The 13,657-nt window shown below is 50.4% G+C and overlaps 1 protein-coding gene across 8 annotated transcripts in view; it reads right to left on the minus strand.

The window, feature by feature from the left end:
- Nucleotides 1-9,790: 9,790 nt before the first annotated feature.
- Nucleotides 9,791-13,657, minus strand: part of arap1 (ArfGAP with RhoGAP domain, ankyrin repeat and PH domain 1) — a 295,009-nt gene continuing 291,142 nt past the window's right edge. For all 8 annotated transcript variants that reach the window (XM_085999757.1, XM_085999755.1, XM_085999753.1 and 5 more), the window contains 2 exons: nt 13,288-13,325; nt 9,791-10,260 (listed from right to left, as the gene is read on the minus strand). In XM_085999757.1, the coding sequence (XP_085855883.1) occupies nt 13,295-13,325 (31 nt within the window). In that variant the 3' untranslated portion in view covers nt 9,791-10,260; nt 13,288-13,294. The remainder of the gene's footprint in view (nt 10,261-13,287; nt 13,326-13,657) is intronic.

Raw genomic sequence — 13,657 nt, forward strand, 5'->3', positions numbered from 1 at the left:
CTTTTGGGCGCCCGTACTTTTCATGAGTTTGACAGTTCTTACCATCAAACTCATGAATGAAGTTTCCCCTCCCCTGATTGGCTGCACAGTGCTCACCTGATCCCAGCCGGCACATCGCACTAACTACGCCACTGGATCAGGTAAGCACATCGCGCCGACATCTGAACCGGGCCAGTGACAGGAATTCCAAGCAGGCCCAGGCTTCAGATGTCAGCGCGCCGGGTGAGTGCACATCGGGGGCTTGCACGCGCGGCAAGCCCCCGAACCTAATTTCTGGGCCAATGTATATTCCCTTTCCTTGTTAGCCCTCCCCAAATGCATTACCTCACACTTCTGAATTCCATTTGCCACTGTTCTGCCCACCTGACCAATTTATTGATATCTTCCTGCAGATGTGACTTTACTCAAATCAAAAGGCCTTTAATGGTTTTATATCTCACCTGATGACCCATGTGATCCTTAAAGCACATGAAAAGTATGTCCTCATCTAAATAGTCGATACATTTGTATTTTTTGAATCGGGCCAGGTTTAACGTTTCATAGTGACTTGTTCCTCTGTGACCTCTGACATCACAATATGTGACTGCTTTATATCCTCGCATTCATTCTAACAGGCAAATGCTGAGGGCAGCTAACCCTCGTCACAAGGTCACGGGGGGGGGGCATTGCTGTGATGTCAGCGGCAAGTGACATCACAAGGGGAGGGCAATAAATGTAGAGGGTGGGACAGGAGAGACAAAGCCATGAGAAATGGTTGAGGGTCGAGGGTTGAAGTGTCGGAGGTTGGAGGGGGGGTCGGGGGTCGGGGGTGTGGTCAGGGTCAGAAATATCCGACATTTACGGATATCATTACAGTTCAGAAAACATTGCCAAGGATTTGCAATGGATTTTTATCAAAGTTTTTGGATTTAATAACTTGGAAGGGAAAAAACAAAGCATCTTTCCGGGAGTTTCTGGTCAAAGTCCCATTCTTAGAGGGGTCAGCATCACCCTTCCAAAACTAGGCTTGTGTGGTAGCCATGTTTCCCCTCCCCACCCCCCCCCCCCCCATATATTGGTGGCCATTTGGAACAGGCGCTCAGCAAAAGCAGCTAATGCTGAACAATTCAGGTACAGTCATGTCGTGATCACGTTACTGGACGAGTAATCCAGAGAACATGAGTTCAAATCCCACCATGGCAGAGAATATAAATAAATCTCTAAATAAGAAGCCGGTAATCAGTAAAAGTGACCGTGAAGCTGTCGGATTGTCATAAAAACCCAACGGGTTCACTAATGTCCCTTTAGGGAAGGAAACCTGCCGTCTTTACCCGGTCTGGGCCGATATGTGACTCCAGTCCCTCACCAATGTGGTTGACTCTTACCTGCCCATTGAAGTGGTCGAGCGAGCCGCTCAGTTGTATTAAACTGCTACAAAGAATAACTCCCTCCCTAACGGCACTGTGGGAGCACCTTCACCACACGGACTGCAGCAGTTCAAGAAGGCGGTTCACCACCACCTTCTCAAGGGCAACTAGGGATGGGCAATAAATGCCGGCCTTGCCAGCGATGCCCACATCCCCTGAATGAATTTTTTAAAAAGATTAATTCCTTCAAATTGATTGGAGGGTATATAGTTGGGCTGGGAGATAACAGATAGATATTGATGTCAATCAATCAAAGGTGCCAGTCCCTCCCAATCATCAATAAATTGGTGGAAGGAGTCATCAATAGTGCTGACAAGAAAACCCTACTTAGCAATAATTTGCTCACCAATGGTTCGCTTCAGTTTCTGCCAAAACCGCTCAGCCGCTGAACTCATCGTAGCCTTGTTGGCGATATGGACACAAGAACTGAATGTCGGAGGAGACACGAGAATGGGCTGTCCTCGACATCAAGGCAGCATCAAAGGGAAAACCCTTCCAGTGCTGAGCAAAGCAAGATTTTCATGGATGTCGAAGGCCAATCGTAGGAAGATTTGGAACAGGAGGAGGCCATTCGGCCCCTCGAGCCTGCTCCGCCCCTCAATGAGCTCACAGCTGATCTGCGCCTCAACTCCATTTAACCTCCTTCCCTTCATATCCCTCGATACCCATACCCAACAAAAGTCTATCGCTCTTGGTCTTGAAAGCTCCAATTGACCCCCAGGATCCACAGCCTTTTGGGGGAGAGAGTTCCAGATTTCCACTCCCCTTTGTGTGAAAAAGTGCCTCCTGATTCCTGAATGGCCTGGCTCTAATTCTAAGTTTGTGCACCCGTGTTCTCGACTCCCCGCTCCTCCTGCCCCAATCAAAGGAAATAGTTTCTCCACATCTGTCCTATCAAATCACTTTAACATTTTAAACACCTCAAAGTGGAAAGACTTTGGGGAGTCAGGAGGTGAGCCATTCATCAAAGAGTATCCAACCTCTGTCCTCTTGTAGTCATGGTATTGCTATGATCCAGTTAATCTTCTGGTCAATGGCGATCCCCTCTCCCGCCCGCCCCCCCACGGCCAGAGGTTGATGGTTGGGGACTCAGCGATGGTGGTCCTGTTGCAAGTCAGGGAAAGTATTCAAGCTCTCTCTTGTTGGAGACAGTCATTACCTGGCACTTGTGTGACATGACTATTACCTGCCACCTGCCAGCCCAAGTCTCAGGATAAGGGGTCGGCCATTTAGGACTGAGGTGAGGAGGAATTTCTTCACTCAGAGGGTTGCGAATCTTTGGAATTCTCTACCCCAGAGGGCTGTGCATGCTGTAAGGGTCACAAGGATCCCAAGGACACAGCAGGGTCCCAGAAAGCTGCGGATTGCCCGAGCTAAGAAGGGGGCATTTCCCCAGAAACCTGTTTAAACTGTGTGATTTTGAAATGTGTGTGCGTGGTAATTTCTAGTTTAAGCTGAGGGGAAGGTGGGGGTCTCCCAGTTGGGGAGAGGCCATACGAGAACCTCTACCCAGAGTTGGAAGGGGTTCCCGGACCCCGGAAAGGAGGAATTTTTGGATCCCATGAAAAACATTTTCTTTAAAAAGGCAACACGTCATTCTCAACCAACAGAACATTCCAGAAGGAAGGGTGAACTGGGGGCCATTAGCATCTAAAGGCCCTGGTCACCCCAACCCAAAACACCAGATGCAACACCTCTACAGGGCAAGAGCTCAACCCAAAACAAACCTCACAAAGAGGGAACAGACTGGTCAGAGCCAGGAGCTTCCAAAGCCAAACAAGACAAAGGAAAAGGATTAACGGACAATCTAGTTACACTTTGCACCTACTCACACTTTGAGCACCAGACCGGACACAAAGGGACAGCCATCACCGGACCATTATTGGTATCTAAAGACAAAGGACTCTCAAGCCCAGATACAGTATAACTGGGGTGAGAATCTCACAGACAGCATGTGCGTGTGGAGGCAGAGTCGAAGGAACGCCCGACGAGAAGGAAGGAAGAAGAAGCCCGCGGACCACGGAGGCATCGGAACCAGAGACCGGAGAGCGAGGGGGGAGAAAAGCGTGCTGTTCCGGACCGAAAGCGTTTTCAAAACCGTACGAAAGGGGACTGTGAGTATGAGCTTTCCTCAATGAGGATCACCCCACTTAGTGATAGGAGGATGGGAGGCTTGTGGTAATAGGAATAGGGTTTAAGGTCATTTTAGTTCGGTTTCACCCTATGTTTCCCCTTCCCAGAACGATTGGTTAAGTTTAAAGTTCTATGTTTAAGGTGCTGTTTTAAGAACTTGTTCAGGTTTAAAGACATCAAGGAACCTTCAGTGGGAAGTGCTGTGTGGAGTTCGGTACTGAGATTATTGCCTTGCTTGTGTTTCACGTGTGCAAATAAAGTGAGTTGTATCTTTTATCCGGTGTCTGCTTCTGGTTACTGCAATTTGAATCTGTCACAAATGTCCAAGCTGTAATTCGCGTTGTAGAACAGTAGTGGGGGAAGTGGGATTCGAAACCTCACGCCAGTAATTTGGGGGATGAGCTGCAATTGGGAATGAGCAGTTAGATTAAGTGGGACAGGCTGAAACTCTGCCTGGGGCTGTATCTGGTATAAACAACCAAGAAGCACTTACTCAGAGAAATTCTCTGAGGACTGTGATTTGCTATAAACAGTCAAAAGCCCCAAACTCCTCAGGGACTGTACATCAGCCTGAGGTACCCAGGACTACCTGGGTGTAAGATAACCCCCCTTACAATGCTCAGTCATTGAGTATATTCAAGGCTGAGATCGGTGGATTTTTGGACTATAGGGGAATCAAGGGATATGGGGACAGGACGAGAAAGTGGAGTTGTGGTCAATGATCAGCCATGATCTTATTGCATGGCAGAGCAGGCTCAAGGGGCCGTCTGGCCGACTCCTGCTCCTATTTCTTACGTTCTTCAGCCTGGATGTTGTCCAGATCCTGCTGTATGTTGATGGGTATGAGGTTGTAGCAGCCATTGTTATCGCCAATGACTGGATTCATCAAATATAACGTCCATCTTCCAAAAGCTAGCCGGGTGCGTGTAGTGCCAGAATGAGCTTCTCCTGGTTAAAGGAGATGGAGGGTGTTGGCAGCCCATCATGATTGGTGAGCCATGTCCTTTCACTGAATCTTCGAGCTGGTTTAGCAGCTATAAGGTCAGGGATCTCCCAACAGAAATGCACAGAGATTACACACAGGTTAGTCAGCGCATTACGCTTGAATCTCTCGGAGCTTGTTTTCACCCCCATTTAGCGGCTCAACCGGGAACTACGTGGACTCCTAGAAACTTACAGCACAGAAGGAGGCCATTCGGCCCGTCGTGCCTATGCCGGCTCTTTGAATGAGCCGTCGTGCTCAGTCCCACACCCGCCGCTGTGTGTCTGTAACCCTGTCAGTTCCTCATCCTCCAGAACCCGTCCAACTCCCTTTTACAATTATTGATGGAATCAGCTTCCACCACCTCTTCAGGTCGAGCGTTCCCGATCCCCACAATTCTCCTCGTCTCCCCTCGAGATCTTTCACCAATGATTTTGAACCTCTGGTTATTGACCCAATCGCCCATTCCACTCGCCATCTAATCCTATTTTCCTACGCCGTCGCTGCCTCCTTTTATAATCTTCCTTTTTGAAATACTGACCTAGTTCCTTTTTAAATGAGGTTACAGTCCCTGCCTCAATAGTCACTTGGGATAAGGCATCGCCGGTCTGAATAACCCGTGTAAAATCTTCCTCCTGATTTACCGCTTCACTCCGCTGGGAATAATCCGCCGTTTATGCCTCTTGTTACCAAGATACCAGCCAATGGAAACAATCTTTCATTAGGTTATCCCATTAAAACCTTTCATTATTTTGCAAATTTCTATCATATCCCACTTAACCGTCTCTACCTCAGGGAGGAAAAAACAGCCTTTCTTCATCACATTAACTTCTTATTCCTGGTCCCATTCTAGTGAATCTACACTCTCTGCTTCCCCTTCATATAATGGGGTGCCCAGAACTCTATCCTCCCATTCTATGAATAGTGGGAGTCAGAAGGTTGTGGGTTCAAGTCCCCACTCCAGAGACTTGAGCACAAAAATCTAGGCTGACACTCCAATGCAGTACTGAGGGAGTGCTGCACTGTCGGAGGTGCCGTCTTTCGGATGAGACGTTAAACCGAGGCCCCGTCTGCTCTCTCGGGTGGGCGTAAAAGATCCCACGACCACTATTTTGAAGAGGAGCAGGGGGAGTTCTCCCTGGTGTCCTGAGGCCAATATTTATCCCTCAACCAACAACACTAAAAACAGATGATCTGGTCATTATCACATTGCTGTTTGTGGGAGCTTGCTGTGCGCAAATTGGATACTGCATTTCCTACATTACAACAGTGACTACACTTGGAAAAGTACTTCATTGGCTGTAAAGTGCTTTGGGACGTCCTGAGGTCGTGAAAGGCGCTGTAGAAATTCAAGTCTTTATTTTTTACTTCTCCCTTTACCTGGCTCTAATACCCATCCTATAATGGGGTACTGAGAACGGCACACAACGTTCTTGCATCAATTCAATATCACTTCCTCACCTTTACCTTCAATGCCACTATGTATAAAATTTCTTAAGCACCTCTCAAACCCGCGACCTCTACCACCTAGAAGGACAAGGGCAGCAGGCGCATGGGAACACCACCACCTCCAAGTTCCCCTCCGAGTCACACACCATCCTGACTTGGAAATATATCGGCCGTTCCTTCATCGTCGCTGGGTCAAAATCCTGGAACTCCCTCCCTAACAGCACTGTGGGAGCACCTTCACCACACGGACTGCAGCGGTTCAAGGTGGCGGCTCACCACCACCTTCTCAAGGGCAATTAGGGATGGGCAATAAATGCCGGCCTTGCCAGCAACGCCCACATCCCGAGAATGAATTTAAAAGAAGAATCCTTCCGGTTCAGCTATACTTTTTTTTCCCCACAGTACTTTTCGCTAAATCTCCTGCATTGTTCCTCACAATTTTGTCTTTCCCCTTAATTTGATATCTTAAAGGAGGAGAGAGAGGCGGAGAGGTTTGGGAGGGAATTCCAGAGCTTAGGGCCCAGGCAGCTGAAGGCACGGCCGCCAATGGTGGAGCGATGAAAATCGGGGATGCGCAAGAGGCCAGAATTGGAAGAGCGCAGAGATCTCAGAGGGTTGTAGGGCTGGAGGAGGTTACAGAGATAGGGAGGGGCGAGGCCATGGAGGGATTTGAAAACAAGGCTCTGATTTACTACCCAAGCTTCCTTTCCCTCTGAAGGTAACAGCATGAGGTGCTGGGCGACTCCCCACTATCAACATCCTGGGGGTCACCATTGACCAGAGCCTTAACTGGACCAGCCACATAATGTGGCAACAAGAGCAGGTCAGAGGCTAGGTATTCTGCAGCGAGTGTCTCACCTCCTGACTCCCCAAAGCCTTTCCACCATCTACAAGGCACAAGTCAGGAGTGTGATGGAATACTCTCCACTTGCCTGGATGAGTGCAGCTCCAACAACACTCAAGAAGCTCGACATCATCCAGGACAAAGCAGCCGCTTGATTGGCACCCCATCCACCACCTTAAACATTCACTCCCTCCACCACCGGTGTACCGTGGCTGCAGTGTGTACCATCTACAAGATGCACTGCAGCAACTCGCCAAGGCTTCTTTGGCAGCACCTCCCAAACCCGCGACCTCTACCACCTAGAAGGACGAGGGCAGCAGGTGCAATGGGAACACCATCACCTCCAAGTTCCCCTCCAAGTCACACACACTATCCTGACTTAGAAATATATCGGCCATTCCTTCATCGTCGCTGGGTCAAAATCCTGGAACTCCCTCCCTAACACGCACCGTGGGAGTACCTTCACCACACAGACTGCAGCGGTTCAAGAAGGCGGCTCACCCCCACCATCTCAAGGGACGAGCAATAAATGCTGGCCTTGCCAGCGATTCCCACATCCTGTCAATAAATTAAAAAATAAAGGTGTGGAGTGATTTGGGGTAGGAGAACACAGCCTCAAAGTTGGGTGTCATTCACACAATTTCCTCACCTCTTCAGTCTGTCCCTCGGTGGTTGGGTTGCCAACTCTGGCTGGAGATATTTCTGGAGATTTCATCCCGCTTCCGGTTAAACAAGACTCTTTCTTTTAAATCCTTCTCCAATATTTTTATAACTTAACAAAATTGAAAAATACAGCTAATTTCTTTTTAATTGCCCTCGATGATTTTTCTCCACGTTTTTTTGCTCCCAGCCGTGTCTTGGAAGATTAATCTTCATTTCCTGGAGACTCCAGGCCAGTCCTGGAGGGGTTGGCAACCCTTGGACAGGCCACCTCTCCACCAGGCCCCACCTCTGTCGTGTTTCGCTTTTATTTTAAGGACCTGATGAGGTTTGCGCTTCGAATTACATATTCCACCCCCCCCCCCTCCCCCCCGCAATCCCAAGATGTTTAGTAGCAAGGTCAGATTGCCACAGTTTCGTATTTTTAGTCATGTTCTTGACCTTGTGTGTTTTATTTTGGTGTAACAGCTCGCTTTGGTATCCATGACGACGCTTGCAAGTAGTCATGGTAACAGCCTGCCCAAGGAGGCACTGGTCAAATCAAAGGCATTATAACTTCCCCACGTATTTAAGGGCCTAGGTCTGAGAGAGATCACCGTAGCAACACTCCTGGGTAGTAATTTCAGCTTCTTCCTCCTCCTCTGCTCACCCCCACCCCCGCTACCGAGGCTCAGAAAGCTTTTAACCGCACAGGCTCCTCACACAACACATCAAGAATTGAATCCTCTTCATTACGTAGAATTTTACAGCACAGAAACAGGCCATTCAACCCAACTGGTCCACACCAGCCTCCTCCCACCCCCCGTCATCTCACCCCATCAACATATCCTTCTGTTCCTTTCTCCCTCAGGTGCTTATCTAGCCTCCCCTTAACTGCATCTATACTATTCGCCTCAACCACTCGCTGTGGTAGCAAGTTCCACATTCTCACCACTCTCTGGGTAAAGAAGTTTCTCCTGAATTCCCGATTGGATTTATTAGTGACTATCTTATATTGATGGCCTCGAGTTCTGGTCTCCCCCATGAGTGGAAACATCTTCTCTACGTTTGGACCCTTTCATAATCTTGAAGACCTCTATCGGGTCACCCCTCAGTCTTCTCTTTTCTAGAGAAAAGAGCCTCAGCCTGGTACGTCGTTCCTGATATTTATAACCTCTCATTTTTGGTAGCATCCTTGTAAATCTTTTATTGCGCCTTCCACCTGTGTCTCGATTTTTCTCACATGGAGACCAGAACTGTGCACAGCTATCCTCGACTCTCTGCATCAAGGCCGAGATCGATAGATTTTTGAACTCTAAGGGAATCAAGGGATATGGGGATCGAGCGGGAAGGTAGAGTCGAGGTGGAAGATCAGCCATGATCTCATTAAATGGCGGAGCAGGCTCGAGGGGCCGCATGGCCGACTCCTGCTCCTATTTCTTATGTTCATAGAAACATAGAAAATAGGAGCAGGAGTAGGCCATTCGGCCCCTCGAGCCTGCTCCGCCATTTAATGAGATCATGGCTGATCATCCAAATTAAGTACCCTGTCCCTGCTTTCTCCCCATATCCCTTTAGCCTTAAGAAATATATCTAACTCCTTCTTGAATATATTTAATGAATTGGCCTCCACTGCCTTGTGTGGTAGAGAATTCCACAGGTTCACCACTCTCTGGGTGAAGAAATTCCTCCTCATCTCAGTCCTAAATGGCTTACCCCTTATCCTTAGACTGTGACCCCCTGGTTCTGGACTCCCCCGCCATGGGGAATATCCTTCTTATATAATCCTGCTTTTATCGGGAGACTTTGCTGTAGTTTCGGTCAGGAGTTGGGAGACTATTTGCTGTAGTCGCGAGTCCTGCCCGACCCCCACCGTCTCCAGCCCACTGGCTGACACAGCTGTGTGCGGTGCTCCCCGCAAGCTGCGCTTTGCTTTGCTCTGCGCAGCCCGTTTCTTTAAACGCGCGTGCCCGATATTTACAATTTAACAGCCAGTGAGCGGCCGGCCCAAGATCTTTTCAGATTGACACACGGTCACTGACATGAATTAGCCATTCATGAAAGAAAGACTTATGAAATAATACAGAGCGGCCTGCGGGTGGCGCTGTCCAGGGAGAGTATAAATACTCGGGCACGGGCCCAGCTTGCACAGGACATTCTTAACAGGAACTAGTGAAGGACACTACTGGACCTCCATGTCGTAAAACAGTTGATTAAAGCTTTGTTTAACACTTAGGCCAAGTGCCTAGTAGTTTTCTTACGTCAGTCACCTTAGTGGGAACATTGGCGCTGCCAATAGTCGCTCTGCTAATATACACAGGACACCAGAGACAGGAAGAGAGTCGAGTCATTTTTTTTTATCCCCCCCACCCCCAATCTATTCACATTTGTCTGATAACTCGCACAGACTGCACAACAGTTGACTGAACAGCACAGATTTAAGATTAGGAAATCAGGGTTGAATTAAATAAACTGGTTCTCAGATTGTGGGGGAGGAGGGTTGGGTAGATTGTAAAATATGTACAGGTTTCCTTCAACACCCTCTATGCTACAACAGTTTTACACAACGAGTTAAAATCTTTTAAATAACGAGCGACGCTCTCCTCGCTGGCACTCGGGTCCCGCGCACTCCGAGGACTCCCGCCATTCCATAGTGTCAGTTGTACGGTTGCCGGGGATTCGCAAGGAGTGACGCTCGGCGGGCGCGGGTAGTTCGCCGTCTTCTGTTCCGTCTCTCTCTCCTTCTTCGGCTGATAACCCCCCTCCTTCCAAGCTGTCCGGTCTGCAGCTCCCAGCCGCCGAGTCCCCTGTTACGGAACGGCAGCAGGTTTGATTAGTTTCTGTTCTGCGATTCTATATATTTTTTTTTTCAAATTGGGGGGTTATTCGACCGGGGAAGGCTGCCGGCTCGACATGTGGTCTAAGCGGGGTTAAAGGGCATGACAAAAACAACCTCCTGGGAATGGAGGGGAGGTAAGAGTGTTAAAAAAAAAAGCAAGTGTTCCTGCTTCTACAGTCTGCAACCCTCTGAGATCTCTGCGTTCTCCAATTCTGGCCTCTTGAGCATCCCCCGATTACAATCGCTCCACCATCGATGGCCGTGCCTTCAGCTGCCTGGGCCCCAAGCTCTGGAATTCCCTCCCTAAACCTCTCTGAATCTCTCTCCTCCTTTAAGATGCCCCTTAAAACCGGCCTCTTTGACCAAGCTTTTGGTCACCAGTCCCTAATATCTCCTTATGTGGCTCGGTGTCAAATTCTGTTTGATAATCGCTCCTGTGAAGCGCCTCGGGACATTTTACTACGTTAAAGGCGCTGTATAAATACAGGTTGTTGTTCTTCGAATTGCGCTAGGGACCCCCTGATTAAAAGTGTGTGGGGAAAAAATTTGGTTGCTTTGCGCCTCCCGTTAGCGCACTCGTGAAACTGACTAGACATTTTGCGGCGGCGCTAAACACTACCGCCACGATCTCCTGCGCCAGCAGATCGTGACGTCAGTCGAGCATGCAACGCCCCAGTAGCGCCCCGGACCGGATATTGAGTGGCGCCCCCTGCCTTACTGCCTGCCGCTAGCAACGACAGGTTGAGGGGAGCGTTTTGCAGTCGGGAAGGGACTGGGGGAGCGCTATTTAAAGGCGACCGCTTCCTGCCTTTTTTTGTCAGTGACATTTTTGCACCACGCATTCTGAGAGAGAGAGAGACTTTTGGAGAGATTCAACGCTGTGTGAAGGAGTTTTGGGTACTGAGCAGCAGTTTGCAGGTTCATTTTGATTTGCCCTTCCTTGTATCGATTTAGAAGAGACTGTGGGGGCTGCACTCTGAGCTCTTTCCCTGGGCCTCTCCATTGTTCTTTCCAGCAGATTTGATGTACAGGTCTCTCCAGGCCGAGATTCAAGGCTACAATGAGCAGGGTGTGGATGGAGAGCAAGATCGACCCTCCCCTTTAAGAACTGGCCGGCGCCAGTGTGTCTGTGTTCCATTGCTGACTGACATCACATGAGCTTCGCCAGCGCTCTGAGGTAGCGCCTCGCTCCTCGGCATTAGCGCCTTAAGATAGGTGTGAAGCGCCTGATTTAGCGCTCCAATCACCTCCCGGGGCGATAGAAGCCAAGTTTCCAATCGGAGGCGATAATTAGCGGCAGGCACTAAACTTTGCACCCGGCCAATAATTGTGCCCCAAACGGGGCGATACAGAATTTCTCCCCCTATGTGTATATTTGTGAGTGTGTGCGAACGTGTGTGTAAATGTGCGTCAAAACCCCTTATAATTTTGAACACCCCTTACCCTTCCCTGCTTTAAGGAGAACAACCCCAGTTTCTCTCGTCTCTCCACAGAACAGGACATTACTTAATAAACTGGTGAGAGAAATACACAAAAAAGATTCACCGGTGAGAGCCCGGGCACCCATCCCAGCGCCATGGCCTCTTGCTCTACACTCTGCACCCAGTGCACGGCACTAATTTGAATCTTGACTTCCAATTCCCACCATCATTTCCCTCTCCCTGGCAGAGATCAAGAACTCGCCCAAGTGGAAAAGACAAGGAGGGACTCCCTAACTCTCGAACGCCCGTCTAAAACAGAGTCCAACGTGTTGTGTCGCGCGGTTCTGTCTCAGTTGGGTTAAAGGTCAAGGGGAACCATTGAGCTTTGCATCAAGTTTAGATTCAATTTTTGGATTAGGTTTCAGTGTGAGGTTTATGGCGTATGAAGATTGGAATCGGTGCGAGGTCAGGGTCAGTATTAGGTCAGCGATGGATTTGCAGTTTTTAGGGTCAGTGTTGCGGTCAGGACCAAGGTCAGTATCTAGGTTGGATCAGTGTCAAGATCAGGGTCAATACTTTGGTCAGAGTCAGAGTCTGGGCCAGTCAAACTCATGGTCATTATCTGAATCAGGATTAGTATCTGGGTTGTGGTCGGGGTCAGTGCCCTGGTCTGGGTAAGGGTCAGTATCTAGATCAGGATCGGAGTCCGGATCAGGGGTCAGTGCCGGTTTCTGGGTCTGGATCAGGGTCAGTCTTTGAGTTGTGCTCGGTGTCCGGAGTGGAGTCAGGGTCAGCGTATAGGGTCGGGGGTCAGCGTATAGGGTCGGGGGGTCAGCGTATCGGGTCGGGGGGATCAGCGTATCGGGTCGGGGGGTCAGCGTATCGGGTCGGGGGGTCAGCGTATCGGGTCGGGGGTTCAGCGTATAGGGTCGGGGTTCAGCGTATAGGGTCGGGGTTCAGCGTATAGGGTCGGGGGTCAGCGTATAGGGTCGGGGGGTCAGCGTATCGGGTCGGGGGGTCAGCGTATCGGGTCGGGGGGTCAGCGTATCGGGTCGGGGGGTCAGCGTATCGGGTCGGGGGGTCAGCGTATCGGGTCGGGGGGTCAGCGTATCGGGTCGGGGGGTCAGCGTATCGGGTCGGGGGGTCAGCGTATAGGGTCGGGGGGTCAGCGTATAGGGTCGGGGGTCAGCGTATAGGGTCGGGGGTCAGCGTATAGGGTCGGGGGTCAGCGTATAGGGTCGGGGGTCAGCGTATAGGGTCGGGGGTCAGCGTATAGGGTCGGGGGTCAGCGTATAGGGTCGGGGGTCAGCGTATAGGGTCGGGGGTCAGCGTATAGGGTCGGGGGTCAGCGTATAGGGTCGGGGGTCAGCGTATAGGGTCGGGGGTCAGCGTATAGGGTCGGGGGTCAGCGTATAGGGTCGGGGGTCAGCGTATAGGGTCGGGGGTCAGCGTATAGGGTCGGGGGTCAGCGTATAGGGTCGGGGGTCAGCGTATAGGGTCGGGGGTCAGCGTATCGGGTCGGGGGGTCAGCGTATCGGGTCGGGGGTCTGTACTAGGCCAGTTTCTACCCTCACCTTGGTTTCAGGCCAGGCTTTCATACATTCTTAAAGACCTGGAAGACAACAGAGTTGAATTAGACAGAAAATCACACGAGTAAAGTTTTGTCGCCCTGCTTCACGCCGTCGCTCACCCCATTCCCCAGTAGCCCCGTCCCGCCACCCCCCCCCCCCCCCACCGGGCCTGCAGTCACGACAGCCCCCCTGATGGATTTAGCCACACAGACCAGCTAGCAGACATCACCACCGTAAACATCGAGGCCGCGACACGAAGCGTACCCGCGGGAATCCGGGCGCGCCTCATCGGCCCCACCCACCAACGCAACGCTCCGTAATCAGGGAGCAACTCGTCGTGCCCACGCCTCGGGTATTCCAAACCCCCCCCCAC

This window comes from Somniosus microcephalus, chromosome 10 (assembly GCF_052327205.1).
Source record: "Somniosus microcephalus isolate GS21.2 chromosome 10, FLI_Smic_1.0, whole genome shotgun sequence".
NCBI lineage: Eukaryota > Metazoa > Chordata > Chondrichthyes > Squaliformes > Somniosidae > Somniosus > Somniosus microcephalus.